The sequence below is a fragment of the Carlito syrichta genome, unplaced genomic scaffold (genome assembly GCF_000164805.1).
Source record: "Carlito syrichta isolate Samal-C Ts95f unplaced genomic scaffold, Tarsius_syrichta-2.0.1 Scaffold308488, whole genome shotgun sequence".
Lineage (NCBI taxonomy): Eukaryota > Metazoa > Chordata > Mammalia > Primates > Tarsiidae > Carlito > Carlito syrichta.
Genome location: NW_007252584.1, coordinates 522,974 through 546,681, shown reverse-complemented (window position 1 = coordinate 546,681; position 23,708 = coordinate 522,974). Strand labels below are relative to the sequence as shown.

At 36.8% G+C, this 23,708-nt stretch overlaps 1 protein-coding gene across 1 annotated transcript in view; it reads left to right on the top strand.

Moving 5' to 3' along the window:
- CDKL5 (cyclin dependent kinase like 5) overlaps positions 1–23,708 on the top strand; it is a 113,535-nt gene that overhangs the window by 68,746 nt on the left and 21,081 nt on the right. The window contains exons 7-11 of the mRNA XM_008065469.1: positions 2,530–2,620; positions 6,041–6,230; positions 12,059–12,139; positions 15,510–15,661; positions 20,853–21,819. Coding sequence (XP_008063660.1) covers positions 2,530–2,620; positions 6,041–6,230; positions 12,059–12,139; positions 15,510–15,661; positions 20,853–21,819 — 1,481 coding nt within the window. The remainder of the gene's footprint in view (positions 1–2,529; positions 2,621–6,040; positions 6,231–12,058; positions 12,140–15,509; positions 15,662–20,852; positions 21,820–23,708) is intronic.

Below are 23,708 nucleotides of genomic sequence, written 5' to 3'. Positions count from 1 at the left end.
AAATATGTCATCTATATAAATACATGTATTTTGTATATGCAATAGTTATGTATCTGTAAAGTTAAAAGACATTTTTAGAACATTTTCATTTGCTCCCTCTAATTGTTCAGTTAATGAGATAAGTAAGTAATGTATAATATTTCCACTCTTGATTGAACGTATAGAGATGATTTTGAGTTGTACCTCTCCTAGTAGAAAATTGTGTATTGTCTCCCATATACATAATTCTGTATTAAGTGCTGTTAAACATTTAAATCAAAATAATTTAGAAAAGTTTTAAAATAATAAGTTAGGGCCACGGGTCACTTTTTAAAATTGTAGTTTTGGCCAGGCTCGGTGGCTCAGCCTGTAATCCCAGCACTTTGGGAGGCCGAGGTGAGTGGATTGCCCAAGCCCGCGGGTTCAAGACCCGCCTGGGCAACTTGACAAGACCTCATCTCTACAATAAATCAAAAAATCAGCTGGGCTTGGTAACGCGCGCCTGTAGTTCCAGCTACTCGGAAGGCTGAGGCGGAAGGATCACCGGAGCCCAGCAGGTCGAGGCTGCGGTGACTGGGAGTGGCCATTTCACTCCAGTCTGGGGACAGAACGAGACGCCAACTCAATCAATCAATCAATGAATAAATAAATAAAATAAAATAAAATTGTAGTTTTAACTAATCTGTATTCTGAAAAATAAGAGCTTAATTTAAAATTGTTTTCATATATATTCAAATCACAAATGCAATGTAAATCTCCACATATAACTAAAAATCTTTATCATAAGCAAAAGTTAGATTAGATTAGTATATAAGAGATGAATTGCACAAGTGAGAATACAAGCATTGTAAGAATTTTCTTTGTAGAGTGGCTCATTTTGTCCAGGGTAGCTATTGAAAGCATGTATAACGATTTTCACTCAATATTTTCTTTTTTTTTCATAATCAATATTTTTATTATGATATTGTGGGGTACAGCTAAGGGTTAGGTATACAAATATGCTTCGTTCAGCCACCGTTGTTGATAAGAGGTGTCTCCCCGTCCCCAGACAGATATTTACTACCATTAATCCCATCTCCCTATTATAATCAACCTGCTTGTCTGAGAAAAAATATTTGAAAGGACTTGATTTTCTCCATACTTTATAATGAGGAGTATTGTGACGCAGAATTTTCCTGTATCCTAAAATTTTAAAGAAGTGTTTAGGAAGAATAAAAAGGAAATATTGAATACTGTATCTAAAAGATTTTTACCTTGGCATTTTTAGCATTTTCTTAGCTTTATGATTTTCAGGATCAGCATCTATTTCTGATTTCCTACCCATAATAGTGATTACCACCCAAAACTGAGACTTTATGCACCTCATCCACCATCTACTATACGTATATGATTCTATGTGTTGCTGATTTGTTTAAGCTCCAAAATTACTGAAGTTGTAAAGCAAGTTATAAATACAAAAGAAATACCTGTAGAATGGATAATAGTAGGAAAAGACTGCTCCTGGTCTGGCATTATTTCTCAAGGAAAAGACTATTTCATATTTTAGATGGTAAGAAAGTTCCTCCTGCAGTGCACTGTATGTGGCATTCTGTACCCTGTGCATCCCCAGCAAGGACTTCTTAATTGCTTTCCCTCCCAGGTCATGCAACTCCTTTGTCTGACTTGAAGAGCTCCATTCAAAAATACAGATATTTCTTCGAAGTGTGTCTTCGAAGAAATAGCGACTAACTGAAGCTAGAGCTTTTGTTTTGTGCTGTCATTTTTATTTTTTACTGTTTCATTTTAAGAAACACTATTTTCTACCTTTCAAAACTGACATCTTAATTTTTACCCTTAATTTTAATGTTCTGGTTCTCTGTAACTATTCACAATAAACCTATATTGTATTTGGTGAGTTAAATGGGTAGTAAACTTATCCTGCTGCCTTATTTTGTTGCTATGCAGTGGCCCCAAAACCTTTTGAAAAGATAAGGGGAAAAAGTTGTTGTAGTGTCTATAAAGTAATTGAGAAACCCTTAATATGCTTCTGAATTATTAGGAGGTGATAATGATTTTGGCCTGCTTTGTTTCCATCATTACCCACTGTTAGCTGTTTACATAATGGCTAGAACTGCTCAGCAATAATACATATTTCAAATACTATGTAAGGCCCACATAGTAGAATTAATGACCATCTACAGTATGATAGTTTAACTTTGACTTCTATCTCTTGAGGGAACTTTATCTTGTTGCTGAGTTCTGCATTTATTAGGAGAGCTGATTTAAAAGTATTTGAATGGTTAGAAAAGCATGGGGTGACTTTGTAAACATGGATTTCTTTAGTATAGGAGACAGATTGGGTTTGCAGTAAATACACTGTATATATTTTACCTGACATATGAGCACTCTGTTAACTTTTTAAGGTAACAAGAATAGTATTAATAAACAGCCCAAACAATAAGTCATTATGTTCTTTTGATGTTCTTTAAAGTATTATAAGCACTGAAAAATGTTTTGCCAACGTGAATAATTAATTCTTTTTTAAAGTTACAGCTTTGGGCTTTCTTTCAGGCTTTGCTCGGAATCTATCAGAAGGCAATAATGCCAATTACACAGAGTATGTGGCTACCAGGTGGTATCGTTCCCCAGAACTCTTGCTTGGGTGAGTTACCTTCTCAAAATGGAATGACTTCTAATTGTATACTGATCCTATATCACTGGCTTTGAGATCAACTATGGAAAATAGGACTTTAGTTAATTAAATGTCAGTTACACATTGCAGTGTAACAAACCACCTAAAAACTTAATGGTATGAAACAAGCACCATCTTACTTGCTCACAATTCTGGGTGTCAGCAATTTAGGGGAATCAGCTATTTGAGTTCAGCTGGATGGTTCTGCTGTTGTGTTGGGGTCACTCAGCTACAGTCAGCTGGCAGATCATTTGGGGGCTGATTAGTTTAGGGGGCCTCAGCCAGGATGGGCAATCACTGATCCATGAGAACTTATCCTCTAGTAGGCTAGTCCAAGTTTCTTTGTGTGATAATGCTATAAGTGGGTAAGCCTCAAAGCAACAGTACTTTTTAAGCCTTTGTTTGCATAGCTGTTGCTTCACTGGCCAAAACATGTTACATGGCAAGCCCTGATTCAAGGTATGGAAAAATCCCACCTCTTGATGGGAGAAGTGGCAGAGCCATGTTACAAAGTGATATGCATGCCAAAATAGAAGAAATTATTGTAGCCATCTTTGCTAATTATTTTCTGCATTAAGAATATGAATACCAACACAGTTTGACATTCTGGCTTATCCATTCCTTTGTTCATTCATCCAATACTTATCAGGTATCTCCTATGTCCAGCCAATTTGCCAGACACATGGAGTAAATATTGAACAGATTGCCATTTTTCTTCTGAAGAATGTAAATCCTGTTTGGTGATAATGGCTATTCAAACTAGCACTGCCTTAATGATTTTCTCAGTAACAACTATATCCCTCTACTTTGTGCACACCCTTACACTTTCAATGCCCTTTCATTCTTCTGTTAACACTAGAAAAAGGTCTTCTGATAAAGGTTCTTCTTTTCTTTTTAGTACATTTTAACTTTAGAGCCTAAGAAGGAAACTGTAGTCCTGATCTCCATCACATAGTTTCATTAGTAATTCTCTACCTACCCTAGTTGTTCTTTAAAGTATTACTAGCACTGAAATGTTTTGCCAACATGAATTATTTCTCTTTCAAAGTTACAGCTTTTGGCTTTACTATCTTTCAGGCTTTGCTTGGAATCTTTCAAAAGACAGTAATACTAATTACACAGAGTGTGTGGTATTTTAGTTGTAGTATTGTCTTATTTTCTCTATATTATATTTCTTTCTTTGGGACCATCCAAAAATGGAGAAAGAAGTCACACTCTACAGATAAAATTAGACATAGTGGTAATGATGACAAATGCACAAATTATAGGTTTCATCTCTTTAGTGTGCCATATATGTATCTGGGGAACATGAAGAATTTAATTCCTAAGAAACATTTTTAATAGCAATATAAATTTCTGTATTTCGTCTGATGCATGATAACGATATGTATAAGTTACTCGCTGAGGGTTTAATTTGATACAGCTATTCATTCCCCAGTGTCTACCAACCATCTGGTGATAATTCTTGATTCATTGCTGACCTAGAGCTTATAAGAATTGTTGGCATCAGTTATTGAATGCTTTGCTTTTTTGAAAATCAAAAGCTTGCTTTAGCTTGAGAAACAAATAGTGATTAGTCACTTTATTATCCCTTTGATTGTGTGGACAGAGTTTAGAATTTCTTTGCTTATTTTTAATCTTGAAATTAGGATTGATTTTCTTATGTTTCTTCTGTGTATCTTTTAGACACACTGGGATGCATAGTCTATTTTCTTTGGAGAAGATTAGAATTTGAATTTACTAGACACTGTTTACCAGTGAAGAAGTGATTAGAACCCTATCAATGACCCAAGTATAGGAGAAGGACTCCTTATAATTTGGTTTTGTCTATAAGATGGCCCCAAGGAGTTCATTTTGAGTACTGCCTTATTGTGAATCTTCAGAGAGTATTTGTTGCCTAATATACCTATAGAAAAACTGAAATTATGTTTAGAGGTGTGTGGTAGCTGCTAAAAGTAGGTGGGGACTGTGCAACTAAATTAGAGCTAAATTGAATATTGCCAGTGAAGTGATTGTCAAGTACTAGTTGAAGAACCATGTTATTTGTATAAAAATTTCATTGAAATCAGTTGATATTTGGTTATACATTAAGAATTTACATTTTATACATTCTCAAGGCTTTGTCCTTGACATTTAAAACCATTCCAGCGGTATAAATTATTCAAATAAGATGACAGAAGAAAAATAGCTTGTAGTGGGTATGTGAGGATTTTCCATAGATTTCTCTATCTAACAGTGTGAAACAAACGCTCTCTCTCTCAAACAGATATGAAAGAAAGATCAGTATCTTTCCCTCCCCCAATAAACTTAACCAAAAAGGTCTAAATGAAGTTTCCTCATATGGTTCTTAGGTTTTTGTGGGAAGGAAATTTGATAAATGAAATATTGACTTATTATTGCAATGATTTGTTATCTTAGAAATGTATTCTATATAATATTAACAGTGCTTTAGTTTACAAATTTTGTTTTACTTATATGTCATTTTGGCATTCCAAAATTTCATTCTGTATTCTTTTTCAGATATTTTATTTGTCTGTCCCTTCTTAAGGCTTGGATCATTTATGTTTGAAACATATATATACATACACATGCACACAGATATATACTATATGGTTGCTTATTTGATCTTTCATGTGGGGGTGTAGATACAGAACTGTTTTGGAGATAGCTAAATTTTCATGTACAGTCTTCATTTATTAATAAAAGCAACATTCCTAAAGCCGTCTGGTAAACTCACACCCTAGAAGAGTACTATAAACCCCTAAGTAAAGTGAAAACATGCTTTGAGGGAAATAGCTATCATAAAGCCCTGCATGAATAGGGTACACATATATTCAAGTAAATAATACAGTGGAGCTTAGCACAGTCTTAGCTATTAGAAATTGTGATGCTAATTAATCAAAGGTTAAATAATAGTCAGCATTTGTTATTTAAGAAGATACGTAAGTCAGCAAAAATGGATAAGTATAACTTTCTGACATTTAGAGAGCTAAAGGATAATTACCTAGAAAATACATTTTGGGGGAGCATTCCATTCCCCAAGTGAAGTGTTACTCATCAGATATGTGCACTGTGTTAGGGATTATTAAGCCATTCATATTTAAGGAATACCCAGCTGTGAATAGATTTAAAATTAATGTATACTAACAAAATTGTTATTTATTAAACTGATAGCTTTATTAGCATAGATTTATTCACTTGTGTTCTAAAGTTTTACTTGGATATCCATAATTCCTTTTTTTCAGCCTCACCATTTTTTTACATGAAACTTTTAAATTGCTTAAATACACAAATATGCTTGAAATCATGAATCTGTTTAAAATAATTTGTAAACTATTAAAGCATTGTATTTCTTCAGTTGCCAATATAATGTCTTCCTTTGCTTTTCAGAGCCCCCTATGGAAAATCTGTAGACATGTGGTCAGTGGGCTGTATTCTTGGAGAGCTTAGCGATGGGCAGCCTTTATTTCCTGGAGAAAGTGAAATTGACCAACTTTTTACAATTCAGAAGGTGCTAGGACCACTTCCATCTGAGCAGATGAAGCTCTTCTACAGTAATCCTCGTTTCCATGGGCTCCGGGTAAGAAGTTTTACTCAAACTCAAAGTGAAATCAATACTACAATATTTAAATAATTGTTCATTGCACAATAGAATGCTAAACTATCCTTTGAATACTATTCCCTTTCCCATTGCACTCTTTATAATCCCCACTATAACATGTTATTTTTAAATCTTATATAGTATGTGTGGATTTTAAAAGTGATTCGAATTTGAAAATGAGAGCTGCTTTATTTTTTTCTAATTTGTAAGTTCCAATTTTTCAAAATCTTTTTTAGCATTTACGTTCTTATACTCTAAACTTTTATTATCTTATACTGTTTCTTTATCTAAAATATTAAGTATCCTCAAAATATACAAAATGTATGAATGGCTGCTGCATATTTGAGCAAACATATTTGTAGTGACTTGAGAAGTGCCATGAATACCTGCATTCCACAGATTTAAAGGTTCTTGTTCTAGCAGATATTTCCTATCCATTGACAATGAAACATCAAATCTTCTTTTCAAACTGGTGTATTGTCTTGGGCAACCTTTCCTAAACTTGCTAACTTTGAACAATACTTGTTTTCTGAGAATATGTTAAAAAGTGCCTTAGAAAGTATAAACTTTCCCCAAATAAGGAGCATATAACTTGCAAAGCCCCCTTATTGGAGTGCTCAGTGAATTATAGGTTGCTTCTGTCTTTCATCTACCCCAAAAGTGACTTTTTTAGTTTTCATCCACTGTTTTGGGACAATATGTCCATTGCTAGTCATTGTGGGAGCTATAAAATAATCTCACCACCACTTTCTTTCTTTCTCTGAAATGCATAATCCTCAAACCATGTTACCGTGCCATTTTCAAAGCACTTTGTTTTTTTCTTTTACGTTCTGGCCCTCAATTAATTTCCCTTTGGAAACTGCCACTTGTTCATACCTGAGTGCCCAATAGTCCTGGCTCCTGCTAGGCTCAGTGAATGTGGACAAAATGAATGGATAGTGGGAACACACAGTCTCTTTTATCTCTTTCCTGTTTTCTCTCTTCCAAATCAGTATCAAGTTTGTCTTTTCTCCTTTTATTTTTGCTTTTGTAAGCCAAAAATGTGTCAAATATGACCATTAATTAGGGTGCAAACTGCACGTGTGGTCCAGCAGGTTAGCTTGACATTTCTGAACATTTGTCATAGTAGATGCTGAAAATATGACAGTAAATTGGACTTTTCCTTAGCCTAGAAGAAAGGAAAATCTATTATATTTAGATATATAGTTATAACTAATAAATTCCTTTCACTGAGAATCCGTCTAAACTCCTTGCCATAGTCTTTATGAGTTCTTGCCTGATCCAGGACCTTCTGTTTTCCTGACCTTATCTCATACCTATCTCATACTCCCCTTTCTCTCCTTAATTCTCACCATACTTGCCTTTCTTGTTCTTTGGCTTCTATAAGCGTTTCAAAGTTTTTCCAGTTTCACAGATTTGGGACTTGTGGCTTCTTACCCTGGGAAGATGCTTCCCTTATGTGGTCCCTCCTCATTCTGTATATCTCCACTCAAAGAATACCTCTTCCTTCTGGTCACCCAGTGTAAAACCCCCACCTCCTTTCTAGTTGCTTTCCCCCGTAGCACCGTTTTTTCTGTCATAGCACTTACCACAGTATGAAATTGTCTATTTGTTTACTTGTTAATTATTAACTATCTAGTCCTCCCTCACTAGAATATGTTTCTCAAGGACAAAAATCATCTGTTTTATCACTGTTTTTCCAGCATCTAACATAGAACCTAGCACATCTAGTAGACACTCACTAAATATTTGAGAAGTGATTGAACCCATCTGTATTATCAGCATTCAAACTCAACTATGTTTTCTTTCTCTCCATCTCTCATGCTTCTTTCACCCGTCACCTTTACTTAATTGTTAACTACCACCCCAGACCGATCTCTTTTTTTTAACATATTTTTTATTTTAAAAAATATGTTAAAATAAAAAATATGTTCTCTCTTCACTTCAGTCTTTTCAAATTTTTTTATTTTAAAATTGTGGGGTACATTTAAGGGTTAGGTATACAAATATGCATTGTGCAGGTACCGTTGTTGATGAGATGTGGCCCCCACCATCACCAGACAGATATTGACTACCGTTAATCCCACCTCCCTTCCCCTCTCTGTCCCACCCCATAGTTTCCTGCCACTGTCAATCCTTTTCTTATAGTATTATGATAGTTGTTCAAGGTCTACTTATGATTGAGAACATGTGATACTCAGATCTTTGTTTCTGTGAGAGATCCCTCAGTATTATAAATTCTAATTCCATCCGGGTTGCTGTGAAATTCATGATTTTGTTCTTTTTTATGGCTGCATAATATTCCATTGTGTATTAAACTTTCTCTCTTCACTTCAGTCTTTTCAAATTTCTCAAATTACACAATTAATTGTATCTTTTTTGTTTAATTTAATTGTATCCGCAAACCTCTATGGGATTGCAGATAAAGTGTAAACTTCTTCAGGTAGCACTAAAACTCCTTGCTTATAGCCCTCTAGCCATCCCCCACCTCCCATCCCCCTCACCATTTCCTTGATGTGTTACTTCTATAGTCTGCATTTCTATTTTTATAATGCTCCCAATACTCACTCTACTTTCTTCTCCTCCTTCTCCCTCCCTCAGACTCAGGCTAGATGTCGTCTCTCCATGGGACTCTAAAAGGTTACTCCCCCTTCTGAGCTCCTGTAGCACTCTGGTCATACCTCTTTTGCAGCACCCATTGCATTCTCTTTTGACTAGCTATTTTCAAATATGTATCATCACCGGACTAATGAATTACTTGAGGAAATGAACTTTTGTGTTCACCATTATATTTGTGTCACACCTAGAATAGTGCCTGCTAGGTTGAATAGTATTGAATGATTAAATATTTGACCTCAGGATTTTGACAGTAAATACTGGAACATTAAACCTGGTCTGCTGGCTAACATGTTCTTGGCCTGGTTAATGAGGCTGTATGCTGGATTTTCTGAAGAGAGTATAAGCAGATTTAACATGATACTTGTTCTTAATAAATTACAAACTAGGTGGATAATTAAGATTTTTATCCATGAAATAATTAGAAAACAATACAATGTATAAGAAAATGTAGTATATAAAAAATACTATGTTATTTACAGTATTGCACTGTTTTCTAATATATCTCAATGTGGCCATGAAAGTGCCAAACATTGTGAAAAGTTAGAAGTCATAGTTGGGGATTCATTAAGAGAAGACTTCTTGGAGCATTTGAAACTTGAACTGGATATTGAAGAATGAGTAACATTTAGATTAGATAGGCCACATGAAGGACATCGTTTTCTCATTTGTCTATAGTCCTGTTTTTTCTGTCTTTCTCACCAAACAATATTATCTGTAAAATGTTAGCCAGCATATGGTGCTGCTAATTATAAATATCCTTCAGGAAAATTGCTGCCTCCATGACACATTGACTTTCATAAATCTTTTTACATTTTAGTCTGAAAGTGTTTGTGGTGTTTTAACTATATTAGTTTAATCTCTTTGGAGACTTAACATCTTTTGAGGGAAAAGTTTTCTTTTATGATATTACTTGAAAATGTCTGTGACCTAGCTAAGCACATAGGGTATGCAAACTGCATCTGCTGTGAACCACAATTCACCAGTAACCAGTCCACTGTGGTGTGCATTTGGATTCAGTTGTGTAGAGATTGGAAAATCCACAAAGTTTTGCTCTAATGGTTTGCATTATTTGGAAAAAAAACAATTGGTGCCCCATAGTATAGGACATGGACTCTGGAGTTAGACTTTGGGGTTCAAAGCCTAGTTGCATGCATACCACTTTGAATGACCTTGGGAAGTTATTTTACCATCCTTTGCCTGTTTCTTCTTGTGCAAAATGATAACAAAAGTATTGCCTGACTGGGTTGGTTTCAGGATGAAATGTTGTATGTAAAGTGCCCAGACATAGTGCTCAGTAAAGGGGCACTCTCATTGTATCATATTGGCCAAGTGATTAAGAAAAAAACAAAATAAACTACAGATTGGGATATACTTTAAACTTCTGTGCTTGAATTTTGGTTATTTGTTGAATTTTCTCAGAATGGTAGATCTCATTCAAAAGCATATAAATTAATTTTTATGTTAGGAATTCGCCAGTCATTTTTTGATGTAATTATTTCTAATACTATTTGACTTTCAGCATTAATTTTCTTATCAATGAAATGTAACTCCTAGAAAAAGAAAAAAAGGGGGGAAGTATCTGGTAGCATAAGATAGACCTCATAAGCAAAATTTATTTAAAATATATAGGTATAGGGTCTTTCATCACAGCATGGTAGGCGTGTTTCTCTTCAGGCTGATATTTAATGCTCTAGTAACTTCAAAAGGAACCTCTGTATTTCCCTTAGGAGAGGCACCTAGGTTTAGAAAGAGTGTAGGTTTGGATCACAGGACTGGGTGCAAATACTAGGTCTACAGCTTTTTAATTATGTAACCTTCCTTGAACCAGTTATTTGAACTTTCTGATTGTCACCTTCTTCATCTCTAAAATAAGAATAATAATAATATCTAAAATGCCTCACATTGCATCACTTCCCTCAGAAATCAGTTTTAGGTTATTGCCTGTGCAAAATCATAATTAAGTTCATGTTATTTCTTCTACTCTTCTATCTGGAAGGTACTGTCCTAATTTTCTCTGTTTTCATATTCTTATCTTTCAAAACCCCGGTATTGCCTATTTTTTTTTCCTACAGCTGTAAACCACCTTGATCTCTCCTTTCTCTAAGTTTCCATTTGAATTTATGTCTACACAGTTTAATATTGTGTATGATTGCCTTCCCAACCAGATAGCAGATTTAAGAGGAAGGATTAGGTTTTAACCCGTATTGTCTCTCCTGCTATGGAGATGATGTCATCATCACTCTTTAAGTACCTTTTTTGAAAATCTACTGCATAGTTAGTCCTCCCATCCACTTGTTTAACATGTTTAGGGATTTCAGTACTCTGAAGCACTTTTATGTTGCTATAAAGGAAATATATATTGAAGCAGACTAGCCCTCACATTTGGAAGCGAATACATGGCATTAGGCACTGCCAGTCATATTACCTAGTGCTTTTACATCCACGGAGATACTGCAAAATGTGAGTTGGCAGAGAAAAGGACAGAATATCTAAATAAACTTGACCTCTTTCCCTCAATTTATTTAAAAATAGATTTGTTATATCTAGGAGCCTATGTTTGTCATCTGTCCCAACTTACAGAAAGGAAGGATTTGAAAACAGGTCACTATAAGAGTATGTTAAAAGCAATAATAGAGCGTGTATCTAAATTCACTCTTTCTGCTTCATGACCTTTTAGATCTTGTCTGCTTGCTGCCCTTTTCTCTTTTCTTCTCTATTTTCAAGAGTAAATATGTTGTTGTGAAAAAGGTATAAGAATTCTATGATATATTATTGTATCCCTTCTCCTGGTCCCCTAGTTACTGTCAGTAATTAAGAATTTTCTGTGTAAGCAGTCAAATTCTGTATACACTGTATTAAAACTGAATCATCTGTATAAGCAGACAATGTTCTACAAACTATAAATACAGCTTTGAATTTTTATATTTTAGTGTGTTTTACTTGTCTCAATTTTGTCTACCTAGATTTAAGTATCATCTTTCACTTGTGAGTTTTCTTGTTCTTTAACACCCAGCTCTATTATTTCATACCTAAAGTACATAGACAACAATAATGAACAAATAATAATTTGACTTAGATTGGTACTAGGGCCATAATTTCTCGTCTGCTCCCTTCTGCAACACTCACAAGCACATGCGAGTGCATATCCTTCCCCAAATGCTAACCTTCCTATTCTGTTATTCTTACAGTTTCCAGCTGTTAACCATCCTCAGTCATTGGAGAGAAGATACCTTGGCATTTTAAATAGTGTTCTACTTGACCTGATGAAGGTAGGACAAGTAGATGTTGTCTGTCTAAGATGTCTTTTGGTTTGTGATTTCTTTTGTGTCTACATGTGACCATAGCCTGCTTTTATGAATTAAATTTTGGTTAAAAGATATATAATGGTGAATAATGGGAGACTAAATCATATTAAAAGGCATGTAATTTATTTAAAATCATGACATAATCTGATATTGTCACATTTCTTCTAGATAGGACCACAAGATCTCTAAAATGCATTCCTAAAATGAACAGAATAAAAAAAGTCTGTGTTAGCACTCAAGAGCTGCTCAGTCATAAGGTTTTAAAAGAAATCTTAAAATGAATTTTGAAGGATAAGAAATTCTATAATTTTTTTCCATGGTATTTGAGTCTTCCTATAGGCTACACAGATTTGATCAGTGAATGTAATACTTCTCTTTTTCTAATTTGGCCTCTTCTCTCCTAGACTCTTTCTGGCTACCTCTGCGGCCTGAGTGTTTTTCCTCATACTAGCTTTCCTGTCCAGAAGTCTTCGTGCTCTGGACTACAAAAACATTCTCAAATTTTTTTATGCAAGTTTTTCTGCCCCAGTAAACAGTCAGCCTTCCCTTTGAGTGAGAACTATTTTTTATATTTCTCCAGCTTTCACTGCATTTGGAAAGTGCATAAGCAAGTGTTGGTCATTTGATAGTAGACCTACAAAAAAATGACTTGTTAATGAATCATTTTATTTTATGCCCATTCAGTCAGCCATCAAAATCAGCAGAGGTTACACTGTGCACAAAGCCTTTAAAAGGCATAGTTAGCACAGCTGGAAATTTCTAAGTAACAATCTCAGAACTTTGCTATGCTTCAAACTGTGTTAGTCTGTGTTCCAGGGAACACAGTGTAAATAGGTGTGGGGGAAGATGTGGGGGAGAGGGGTTTGACATTTGGGAAAGGCCACATACCATATAACCTTTTCTAGAGATTCACAACATTCATTAACCTATAAAGGCTTTCAGAAATCCCACAGTAAAGAAATATCTCTGTCTCAACCAAAATTTCCCAAATTTAATTAAATACTGAATATTGTTTTTTATAAAACTCTAAAGCACTAGTGTTCTTCTGAACACAGATTGAGAAATGCTATCCCCAAAAAGATCCCTCAAAGCTCTTTCAATTTAATTAGGCATAAATGATCACTTATATCAGGTAGGTTTTGTCAATACACTCTTTGACGCAGTCAGTACTTACTGAGCAGGGCCTTAATACTTTGGTAACTTTTAAAATGGAATTAACACAAGTTTATGATTTCTGTCTGTTGTCTTTTTTTTTTTTTTAAGTAGAGACAGGATCTTGCTATGTTGCTTAGGTTGATCTTGAACTCCTGGCCTCAAGTGATCCTCCCACCTTGGCCAAAGTGCTGGGGTCACAGGCATGAGCCACTGCACCCAGACCCTTTTGTCTTTCTTTAGTTAAAAACAACTGAACATTTTTGTTAATTCATTACCAAATATAACTGCCAAGTATCAGCATGGTGCCCAATTAAAAGCTAGCACATATAAAAGTAGAAAGATATCCTGAGTGTTTCTGCACTTCTATGAGTTTGGAAGTTAAACATTCTAATTCTTATTTATTTAATGTATTTGCCATCAGATTTCTTTAGCATTAAGTAAATATTTTTATTAAAATGTACATTCAGAAGGTGTACAAATTATGTCTATATCTCACTTAATTTTTCTAATATAAACAACATTCGTGTAATCCTACCCAGATCAAGATATAGAAAATTATTAACACTCCGGTAGCCTCTGTAAGACCACTTCCAGGCTTCATGCTCCTGCCCCTTCCCACCTCCAGAAACCACAGTTCTGACTTCTATCACCAAAGGTTAAAACTGCCTTGTTACTATTGAATGTTATATAAATAGAATCATTCCTTTTGTCTTTTTAATTATTTTTGAAAATGAATTTGAGCAATGAAAAGCACCAACTATCCTTTCATGAAGAAGTCTTCTCTTTGCCATTCTCTAAAGCTGTCTTGATAATTTTGTCCACATATAAGTCCCTAAAATGGCCATCTTATCTTACATTAATTATAATAGTGAAACATGGCTGCCATTTAAATGTCCAGCAGTAGGAGCCTGGTTAAGTAAGTCATAGTATAGCCATACTACAAACTTCTATATAGTTATTAAAAAACATGTAAAATTATTCATTGCTGCATTGTTCATAATAATAAAAGAAGGGAAACAATCTGAATGTTTATCATTAGAGATTGCTAAAAATAAACTAGGGTACATCCATAGAGTTGAGTCACTTTACTAATACGCAATGATCTCTTAAGATCTTATGTCATGTGGGAAGAAAGCTAAATGCAAACAATTGTGTGTACACTAGTATATGGGTAAAATAAAAGAACAGACAAAGATATGTATGGAATACCTATAAAAGGGTGCACAAGAAACCTAGTCTGCCTCCAGAGAGGGGAACTGGAAATCTGGGGGACAAAGAGAAAGATGAAAGTTGAAGAATGATGAAGAATGTGTAGTCTTTCATTGAATATATGCTTATTAAAAAATATATTCATTGACTGGACTTGGTGGCTCATACCTATAATCTTAGCACTTTGGGAGGCTGAGGTAGGAGAATTGCTTGAGCCCAGGAGTTTGAGACCAGCCTGGGTGACAGGGCGCAAGACCTCATCTCTAAATTTAAAGTACTTGGATACACACACACACACACACACATACATAACATATATATATAGAGAGAGAGAGACAGAGAGACGGGGTCTCATTCTGTCATCCAGGCTGGAGTACAGTGGTATGATTATAGTTCACTGCAGCCTTAGACTTTTGGGCCCAAGTGATCCTCCCACCTTGGACTCCCAAGTAGCTGGGGCTACAGGCACATGTCACCATGCCTGACTATTTTTTATTTTTACTTTTATAGAGATGAGAGTCTCACTATGCTGCCCAGGCTGGTCTCGAACTCCTGGCCTCAAGCAGTCCTCCTACCTGAACCTCCCGAAGCACTAGGATTATAGGCTGAGCCACCATGCACAGCTAAAAATACATTTTAAGATTGTAAATTACTTTTTTTTAAATGTTTTTGATTGGTAAATGAAAAGTGCAAGATACAAACTTGTGTGTATAAAATAAACTATATTTTATAGAAGAAACTATGTATATATGACATTCAAAAAAGAGCTGGGATAATATATACTAAGAGGACAATGATGAGATTATAGATGATTTAGATAATCTTTTTTTGTATTTTCCTAAACTGTTTTTTGCTTGATATTCTGCAATGACCATGTATTTCTTTTATAAGGAAAAAAATAAGGTTTTTTATTAGAATTCAAATTTGACTTTGTAATGTTCTTTCCGATCCTAAACTTTTATTACCTAAGAATTTACTGAAGTTGGATCCAGCTGACAGATACTTGACAGAGCAGTGTTTGAATCACCCTACATTTCAAACCCAGAGACTTCTGGATCGTTCTCCTTCAAGGTCAGCAAAAAGAAAACCTTACCATGTGGAAAGCAGCACATTGTCTAATAGGTAAATATTCCCTTTTAAGGAGATACAGATGCAGTGTTGGTCTTACAAGTAGGTGGAGGAGGTGGCTGCTTAAATGATGTAATTAGAGAAAAGAAGGAAAGCCCTCTTTATTCAAAAATATCTTCCTTATGCTTATTGCATGATTCAGAACCACAATTAAGGAGTTGTGTGGGTCTTAAAGACTTTATCTTTAACAAGTATATTATGGAAATCTATACATTCTCTGGGAAAGGTAGCAATGAGTTAGCAACTAAGGGGATTTGCATCCTCAAGAGCTAGAAGATTCTGTGTAAATGGAACCCAAGGGTGATGCCTGGAGGAAGAAAGAGGGGTGAGGGCAATAGGATTCCTGGACCGAGAGGATGCCAAACACAGGGATGTGGGAATGTTCCTAGGATAATCTTTGTGGCTGAACCAACTAGGTATGGCTCTAAAGAAGGTTCTTGTGTTTTGTTGTTCTTGTCTTTTAATCGTTGACTTGAGAAATTAGTTATTTATAAGAATAAAAATATAGAAATAGTAAAGTCAGTGATTAAAACTGGTGCTTTTTATATATGACTTTTCAGCATAATCTTAAAAAAATGTATTTCCTTAGACAGACACACACACACACACACACACACACACACACGTATGCGCACACACAGAATTAGACCATACAATCAGGTTGTCTTTCAGGTCTAGCAATCCCTAATTCTGTTGGCTGCATCCACAGGAGGACAGTATTCTAGTCATGATCTCCTTGTCTTCTTTCATTTTCCAAGAAGCTGGCCTTGTTATGTGATCAAGGTTGTTAAATGATGGGAGATAGGAAATAGTTCCTCTTATCTACTGTTAGAAGAGAAATTAGAAAACAGTAATTCTTAATATGAAGCTTTTTTAATATAAAGTTTCTTTCCTTCCCCCCAAATTTTTCCTCCATATAGAACAATTGTTCTTAATAAATTGAAGTTTGAAAGCTCAAGATGTGGTACTTTTGAGTCTAGAAGAGCATTCATAAATTAGTGATAACCATTTATCCTATATTTGCTCTTTTTAATTGCGATAGTGTGGTTGTGTTTTAGATCTGTTTACTCTTCTTGAAAATGACTGGTTTCAATTATTGTTTTCCCTCACATCTTCTCACATCTTCTAGACCATTCTTAGCTGGCGTTGTTGTTTGCTTGTTGTTGATTTCCATACGAGTACACTAAGTCAGGAATAGTAGTCATCACTTGGTTGCTTCTTTGCATTTAGGAGGTTCAAATTATTCCTGTGTCGTCTTTGGGGTTACTCCCAGTTCATGTGGTTTTGTCTCCCTTCTACCTTTTTTTCTTTCTCTCTCTTTTTTTTTTTTTTTTGAGTTGGAATCTCACTCTGTCGCCCAGACTGGAGTGCAATGGCCACTCCCGGCCACCGCAGCCTCGACCTGCTGGGCTCCGGTGATCCTTCCGCCTCAGCCTTCCTTCTACCTTAATTGCCATTGGCTCCTCTAGTTTACATTTACAATAAAAAATCACCCCAATGGTATAAAGTTCAGTAGACTGATAAGTGATTAGTGGTATAACCCCTATGTGAAAGGGGGCCTGTGGGCTTGTCTTCTAGTGACTCACTTGAGAGAGTTCTTGGAGTTAACCAATAGGAACCTAAAGCCCTCCTTGGGCTGTGGTGTTTTCAGGGGGTACAGAGGATATTATATGTATGGGCCTTTGATGAGTCCTCCTAAATTGCAGTTTGAAGTAGATAAGAATAGAAATTATAAGTAAATCAAAAGTCTGTGGAAGAATTCATATTCAGATCTTGACATTGCATTGAATATATTAAAGGAAAAAACCTAAATTTTCTCTAGGAATGATCTTACCTCATTTTATATGCATCTGAGGGTTTTCACTCCACACTTGTCTATGGTCATACTTACTCCATGGAAGGAAGCTTTGCTTGTTAGGGACATTGATTCTAGCTTGAATCTATGTATAGACTATGGCTCCCTCAGACTTCTTGAGATCATTTTAGAGATGCTTATAGCACCATATCACACTGGTTGCTATGTCCAGCCTTGTCCCTGGACACACACACACATACACACACCCTGTCTTCCATTTTTTTTCTCTAGAGGAGAGGCACTGTGTGTACTCTTGCATTACTTAGTTCCGTGCCTGTCTGCTTCTGGATCACCTGAGGTTCTGCTCACCTTAGACATGGTGTGATGGGGCTTCAGCTGTCCCACACTGCCACTCTCCCCAGACCTGCTTCACCAGCCTTCCCCATTAAAATGTAGCTATGTGCCTTTGACATTTGCTTTTAAACTTACTTTAAATACATTATCTGTCTATCTACCCATCCTGCCAACCATTTAAGAAGGGTTTGTATATAAAAATTTTTTAAGTGATTGATGGTTTAACGCAGGCTCCTTACAGTTGTGTGTCAAAGAGATCTATGGAATTTTGAAAGCTGTCTTTTATTGTTGTGCTTTGGCAGAGCTCCTATATTTGAAGATAGTATTATACCCTTTCTACATAGAAATGATGTGTAAAGCTCAGTAGTTTCCAATTAATCCTGAGACAGAAATGCTCAGAATAGCAGTTTAGGCTCTTTGTACATTTACAGAAAAGCTAAAGCTTTAACAAATGTTTCTACCTTAACATTATAGCCTCCCTTTTCATGTTAGAAATTGTCTCTTACATTGCACTGAATATGTTCTTCCTAAGATCATGTGTAGGTTTCTGCTTACATTGATAGTGGTGTTTCTAAGAGTTCCAAAAGCTCTAGCAGCTGTCTTCTCTGTTGTCTGTCCCTTTCTAGTCCCCGTGAGCTTAGGACATTTCCCAGTATCTGCACGTGTTATCTCTCTGCCATTACTAGCTCTAGACCTAAAGGGGAAAGGGTAGGAAATGGGGTTTTAAGAGTCCAGAGAGCTGGAGCTGGGCAGGAAGGACCCATTCTGTGGAAGCTATCATCTAGAGGGACACAGCTGTGATCTGAGTCAGGGCGCTGATGCCAGGAAGGAGTAGAGAAGCCATCCCCTGGCCTCTTTCCCCTCTTCTCCTGTGATACCTTCAACTGCTAAGCCCAACCAGAAGCTACCCAGCAAGGAAGGCTGAGTGACAGTCTGCAGCATTGGGCTCCTGAGGCCCAGGGCTGGGCAGAGCAGGTGGAAGATGGATTGAGAGTTGGGCAAATGGAGACTATCCAGAACACTTAGATCTATTTGTGGGTGAGACTGTCTTATCATCATTTAGGTTTGCAAAGTCGCTAAGATATTTTAGTTACCAAGATATAATTTGAAAAACAACTCTAATGGTTTAAAACCTGAAGTCTTTAGGATACAGGGACTTTATTGATCTGGGGATCTGGGAATAGATTCTATTGACATCGTTTAACAGAAAGTGAAACCTAACATTTCTTTCTTTGTAATTTCTTTCCAGGTCTGGGATTTGCCATTTAGTTAGCTCATACTTAAGTATCTTTATTTAATGCTACAATTCTAATGCCCTAATGGAAAAGTTTAGTGAATACATTTAGGAGATGAGGCCTGCCACACTGCTACAGGCTTGCTTGATATCAGGTATTTTTTAACATTCTCAGGTAGCTTTCTGGCAGAGATTACTGTCTGCTGTCTTAAAAGGTAGGATAGGAAAAGGGCCCTTACATTATGATACCTGAGCATACAGATTCTCATAGGGAAAATGGGAAGGCATAGTTTCACAGATTACCACGCTACGTGGGAAAAAACAGTGACTTTTCTTCCAATTAGTATGTGATGAGAACAAAACTCTCCCAAATCAAACCATCTTTAGCAATAGCAATAATTGCAGCAAAATTTTATGAATGCGTAGTAAAAAGAGAATTGTGTAAATCATTATTCATTATTTAAACATCCTAGTCTATCCCAAGCTATAATTTGGGCCTTTCAATAGATACGATAGAACAAACTGACCTTGCTATGGTATCAGTTTCAACTTTCAAATAGAGGGCAAGGTTCTCTTCTTGATTTATGTTTTGTATTTTCTTTTCTTTTTTTTTTTTGAGTTGGAGTCTCACTCTGTCACCCAGACTGGAGTGCAGTGGCCACTCCCGGCCACCGCAGCCTCGACCTGCTGGGCTCCAGCGATCCTTCCGCCTCAGCCTTCCAAGTAGCTGGAACTACAGGTGCGCGCTACCACACCCGGCTCATTTTGATTTATTGTAGAGATGAGATCTCGCCAAGTTGCCCAGGCGGGTCTCGAACCCGCGGGCTCAGGCAATCCACTCACCTCAGCCTCCCAAGGCGCGGGATTACAGGCTGAGCCACTGAGCCCGGCTTATATTTTGTATTTTCAACCAAGCAGGAAATGAAGCTTTAAGTCCTAAAGAAAACTTCAGTCAGTTTGCGATAATGAAATGTGAAATGAAAAAGAGAATAAATTGTCTTTTGGAGAGAAATTAACTTTCAGATCCCTGTGATCCAATATAGTACAAGACTTCTATTTAAGTATAAATGGAGATATCTGAACAATTAGTGACGCATTCTGTTTTGTGTACAAGGAGATATCTGAAGAGCCCCAAGTAACTGCCACTACTCCAAAACGTAAACATTGATCATCACATTTTCCAGCCAGCCTTGCTGGATAGTTTACATTTCTTTTTAGAGTGTCATTTTCTTTTATTTTAGCACATTATTAGAATTACCATTCTTTAACTATATAGGATAAAGACAAAAGAAAAAATGATGTGTGTGCATATGTGCTATGAGTAATTATCTCTGTCAGGCTACAAGTTTTACAAATAAAAGTGAAGTTCAAGGAACACAGTAACCTTCAAGTCTAAATGATGTCTTCTGACATTCAAGCAGATAACAATCATAAAGAGTTTGTCTATAGCTCAGCTGTCTTCTTCTTAGCAGAAGTTCTGTGACAGATACTTATGAGTACCAACATAGTGAAAGCATGTTTTACCAGATTATCAGTTAGAAACTGTGTTGACAGCAAGTTAGCTGAGTATTTAAGGATACCAGAAAAACTTCATCAATGGCAGTGCTTTGTTGCAGAGTGACTTGGTCTAAGAAACTTAATTCTTATTCATAGGTTACTTGTTATTGGTAGGTACATGCTTGAGAGAGTTAATGTTTTTAGTCTTTGAGGTGTTTTAAGTATGTTCTTTTTTCTTTTAACATGATACTTTTTGCATGTCTGCTTTTGAGGGAAACTGATACACTTCTTTTGTTTTAACATAGAAACCAAGCCAGCAAAAGTTCTGCTTTGCAGTCTCATCACAGATCTAATAGCAAGGACATCCAGAACCTGAGTATAGGCCTACCCCGGGCTGACGAAGGTCTCCCTGCCAATGAAAGCTTTCTAAATGGAAACCTTGCTGGAGCTACTCTTAGTCCAATGCATACCAAAACCTACCAAGCAAGCACCCAGCCTGGGCCTACCAGCAAAGATCTCACCAATAATAACATACCACACCTTCTCAGCCCAAAAGAAGCCAAGTCAAAAACAGAGTTTGATTTTAATATTGACCCAAAGCCTTCGGAAGGCCCGGGCACAAAGTACCTCAAGTCAAGCAGCAGATCTCAGCAGAACCGCCACTCATTTATGGAAAGCTCTCAGAGCAAAGCTGGGACATTACAGCCTAATGAAAAACAGAGTCGGCATAGCTATATTGACACCATTCCCCAGTCCTCTAGGAGTCCCTCCTACAGGACCAAGGCCAAAAGCCATGGGGCACTGAGTGACTCCAAGTCTGTGAGCAACCTTTCCGAAGCCAGGGTCCAAATCACAGAGTCCAATACCAGTAGGTATTTCCCATCCAGCTGCTTGGACTTGAACTCTCCCACCAGCCCTACTCCCACCAGGCACAGCGACTCAAGAACTTTGCTCAGCCCTTCAGGTAGAAATAACCGGAATGAGGGCACGCTGGACTCACGCCGAACCACAACCAGACATTCTAAAACGATGGAGGAGTTGAAGCTGCCCGAGCACATGGACAGCAGCCATTCCCATTCATTATCTGCACCTCATGAATCCTTTTCTTATGGTCTGGGCTACACCAGCCCCTTCTCTTCTCAGCAACGTCCTCATAGGCATTCTATGTATGTGACCCGGGACAAAGTGAGAGCCAAAGGCTTGGATGGAAGCTTGAACATAGGGCAAGGGATGGCAGCCAGAGCCAACAGCCTACAACTCTTGTCACCCCAGGTACAGTTAAGCACCTTAACCAGATCTGGTGGCTCATCAGGGGAAGGTAATATGGGGATGTGAATAGGGTCATTCTGCAACTTTCCCTACTGCAGGTGGTCATGCTTTTCTTGATAGGATGTATTTAGGGAAGTATATTTGGCCTAATATTTAAAACATCTAGATAAACTGTTGAGTACTCAAGAGGACTCAAACATTTGTTTTTAATAATCTATTTCCTTTCTTAAATATTCCTTTCTGGCATATTTTTGCTGAGAGAATCCTGTTTAGATTTACTATAGAATTTATCAGCAATATAATATAGGTTAGTTTTTCATTTTCTCAAAATTTAGTGTGAATTCATGGGTATTTTCTCTAATCTCTCCAAGCCACATTTGCTTAAATCAAAACCTTCCACTAATATCTTACTCAATATCTTAACTGAATTTTTATGTATCCAAAACTATAGATAATTTAACTTCAGGCCAGGATAAATGTTAATTTTCAATCTTTTGGGTTATTTTATATTCTTAAGGCAGTATTTTTAGCATAATGCTTTCTCCATCTTATTGATCATCAGAATCTGGAACTGACACTAACTTGCTTAAAAGAATTAGCATTCTTATATCGAACATGTTTTTAAAATAGTATTTTCATGATTTCCTGTATAAAGCCCTGTGCCCAGTAGCTAGTACAAAATAAGTATCTTACAAATTTTAGTTATTGCTGCTGTTTCTGTGATGGTGGAGGCTGTTATTTAGATATTAGACCCCTTATCTTTGCTGGTGTTCAATATCTAGACTCTCAAAAGAGTCTGAGAGAGTTCTTGCCCTTGAAAAATTTATCTGTTCTCAGGGAAGATTAAATGATACATGATAACAATGAAATAATTAAGACCTGAATTAATATAGCACTGGATGTAAAAAGGAGTTGAGAATGAGGAGAAGTCATTGTAAGCAGGAGCAGTTAGAAGTGGCTTTAGGACAACTGAAAGTCTTGCTCTGGGCTAAGATGTATAGATAATGGCTGAAGATTAAAAATGTGTTCAGGTGTGTCCTGAGCTAAGCACCAGGAGAGACTCTGGTTAGAAGGATGAGAATAATAGGATGCCAGTACTCCAGAGTATACAGGCTGGCAAGAGACACTTGCCAACAGATAGGTCATTCTGATACTATGAGATTGCATTCCGGCTGCCAGTGTTAAGGCATGCTTGTGTGCTGAAGGGAAAGAGGTGCCTCACAGTCCAGGTGGGGTGGGGGGGTTGTGGGAGGCTCCCAGAGGAGGTGGCATCAGAACAGAAGGAGGGCTGGGAAGAAAGTGATGATGTCAGGAAAGAGGCTTGAAGAGAGGGAAGAAAAGAACATTGTAAGAAGGAAGACGGTAGTCATGAAATAGCATGGTATGTTTCTGGACTTGCACCATGTTCCATTTTGCTGGAGTGAAAAATGCAAGACTTGAAGTGACTTTTGCAATAATCCATGGGTGAGGTGAGGAGAGTATGTTCCAGATTAAATCAGTGTGTGGGAAAACCAAGAGTGGATCTTCTACTCCTCAGAAGTAGATATAACAAGACTTGTACATTAAAGGGTTAAATACAGGAAAAGGGAGGATTGCAAGGTTTCTTTTCTGGGAGCTCTTTTTTGGAATGAAAGAAAGGATTTTTCAAGTCACCTAATTCAACTTCTTCATTTCCTAGATGAGCAGCCTGAGGCTCAGAGAAGTTGGGTGAGACTCCCCAAGTTTACCCAGCTGGTTTAGGGTGGAGCTGGGATTATGAGGCCATCTCCAGGTTCTGAGACCAGTCTCTTTCCACCATGTTTTGCTGACATGTTAGTTTTGTAGTTATGTTGGACCTCTAATCAGAGGTATACTCTGAGAGGCTGAAAAGACAGTCTAGCACCCAGGTGAGA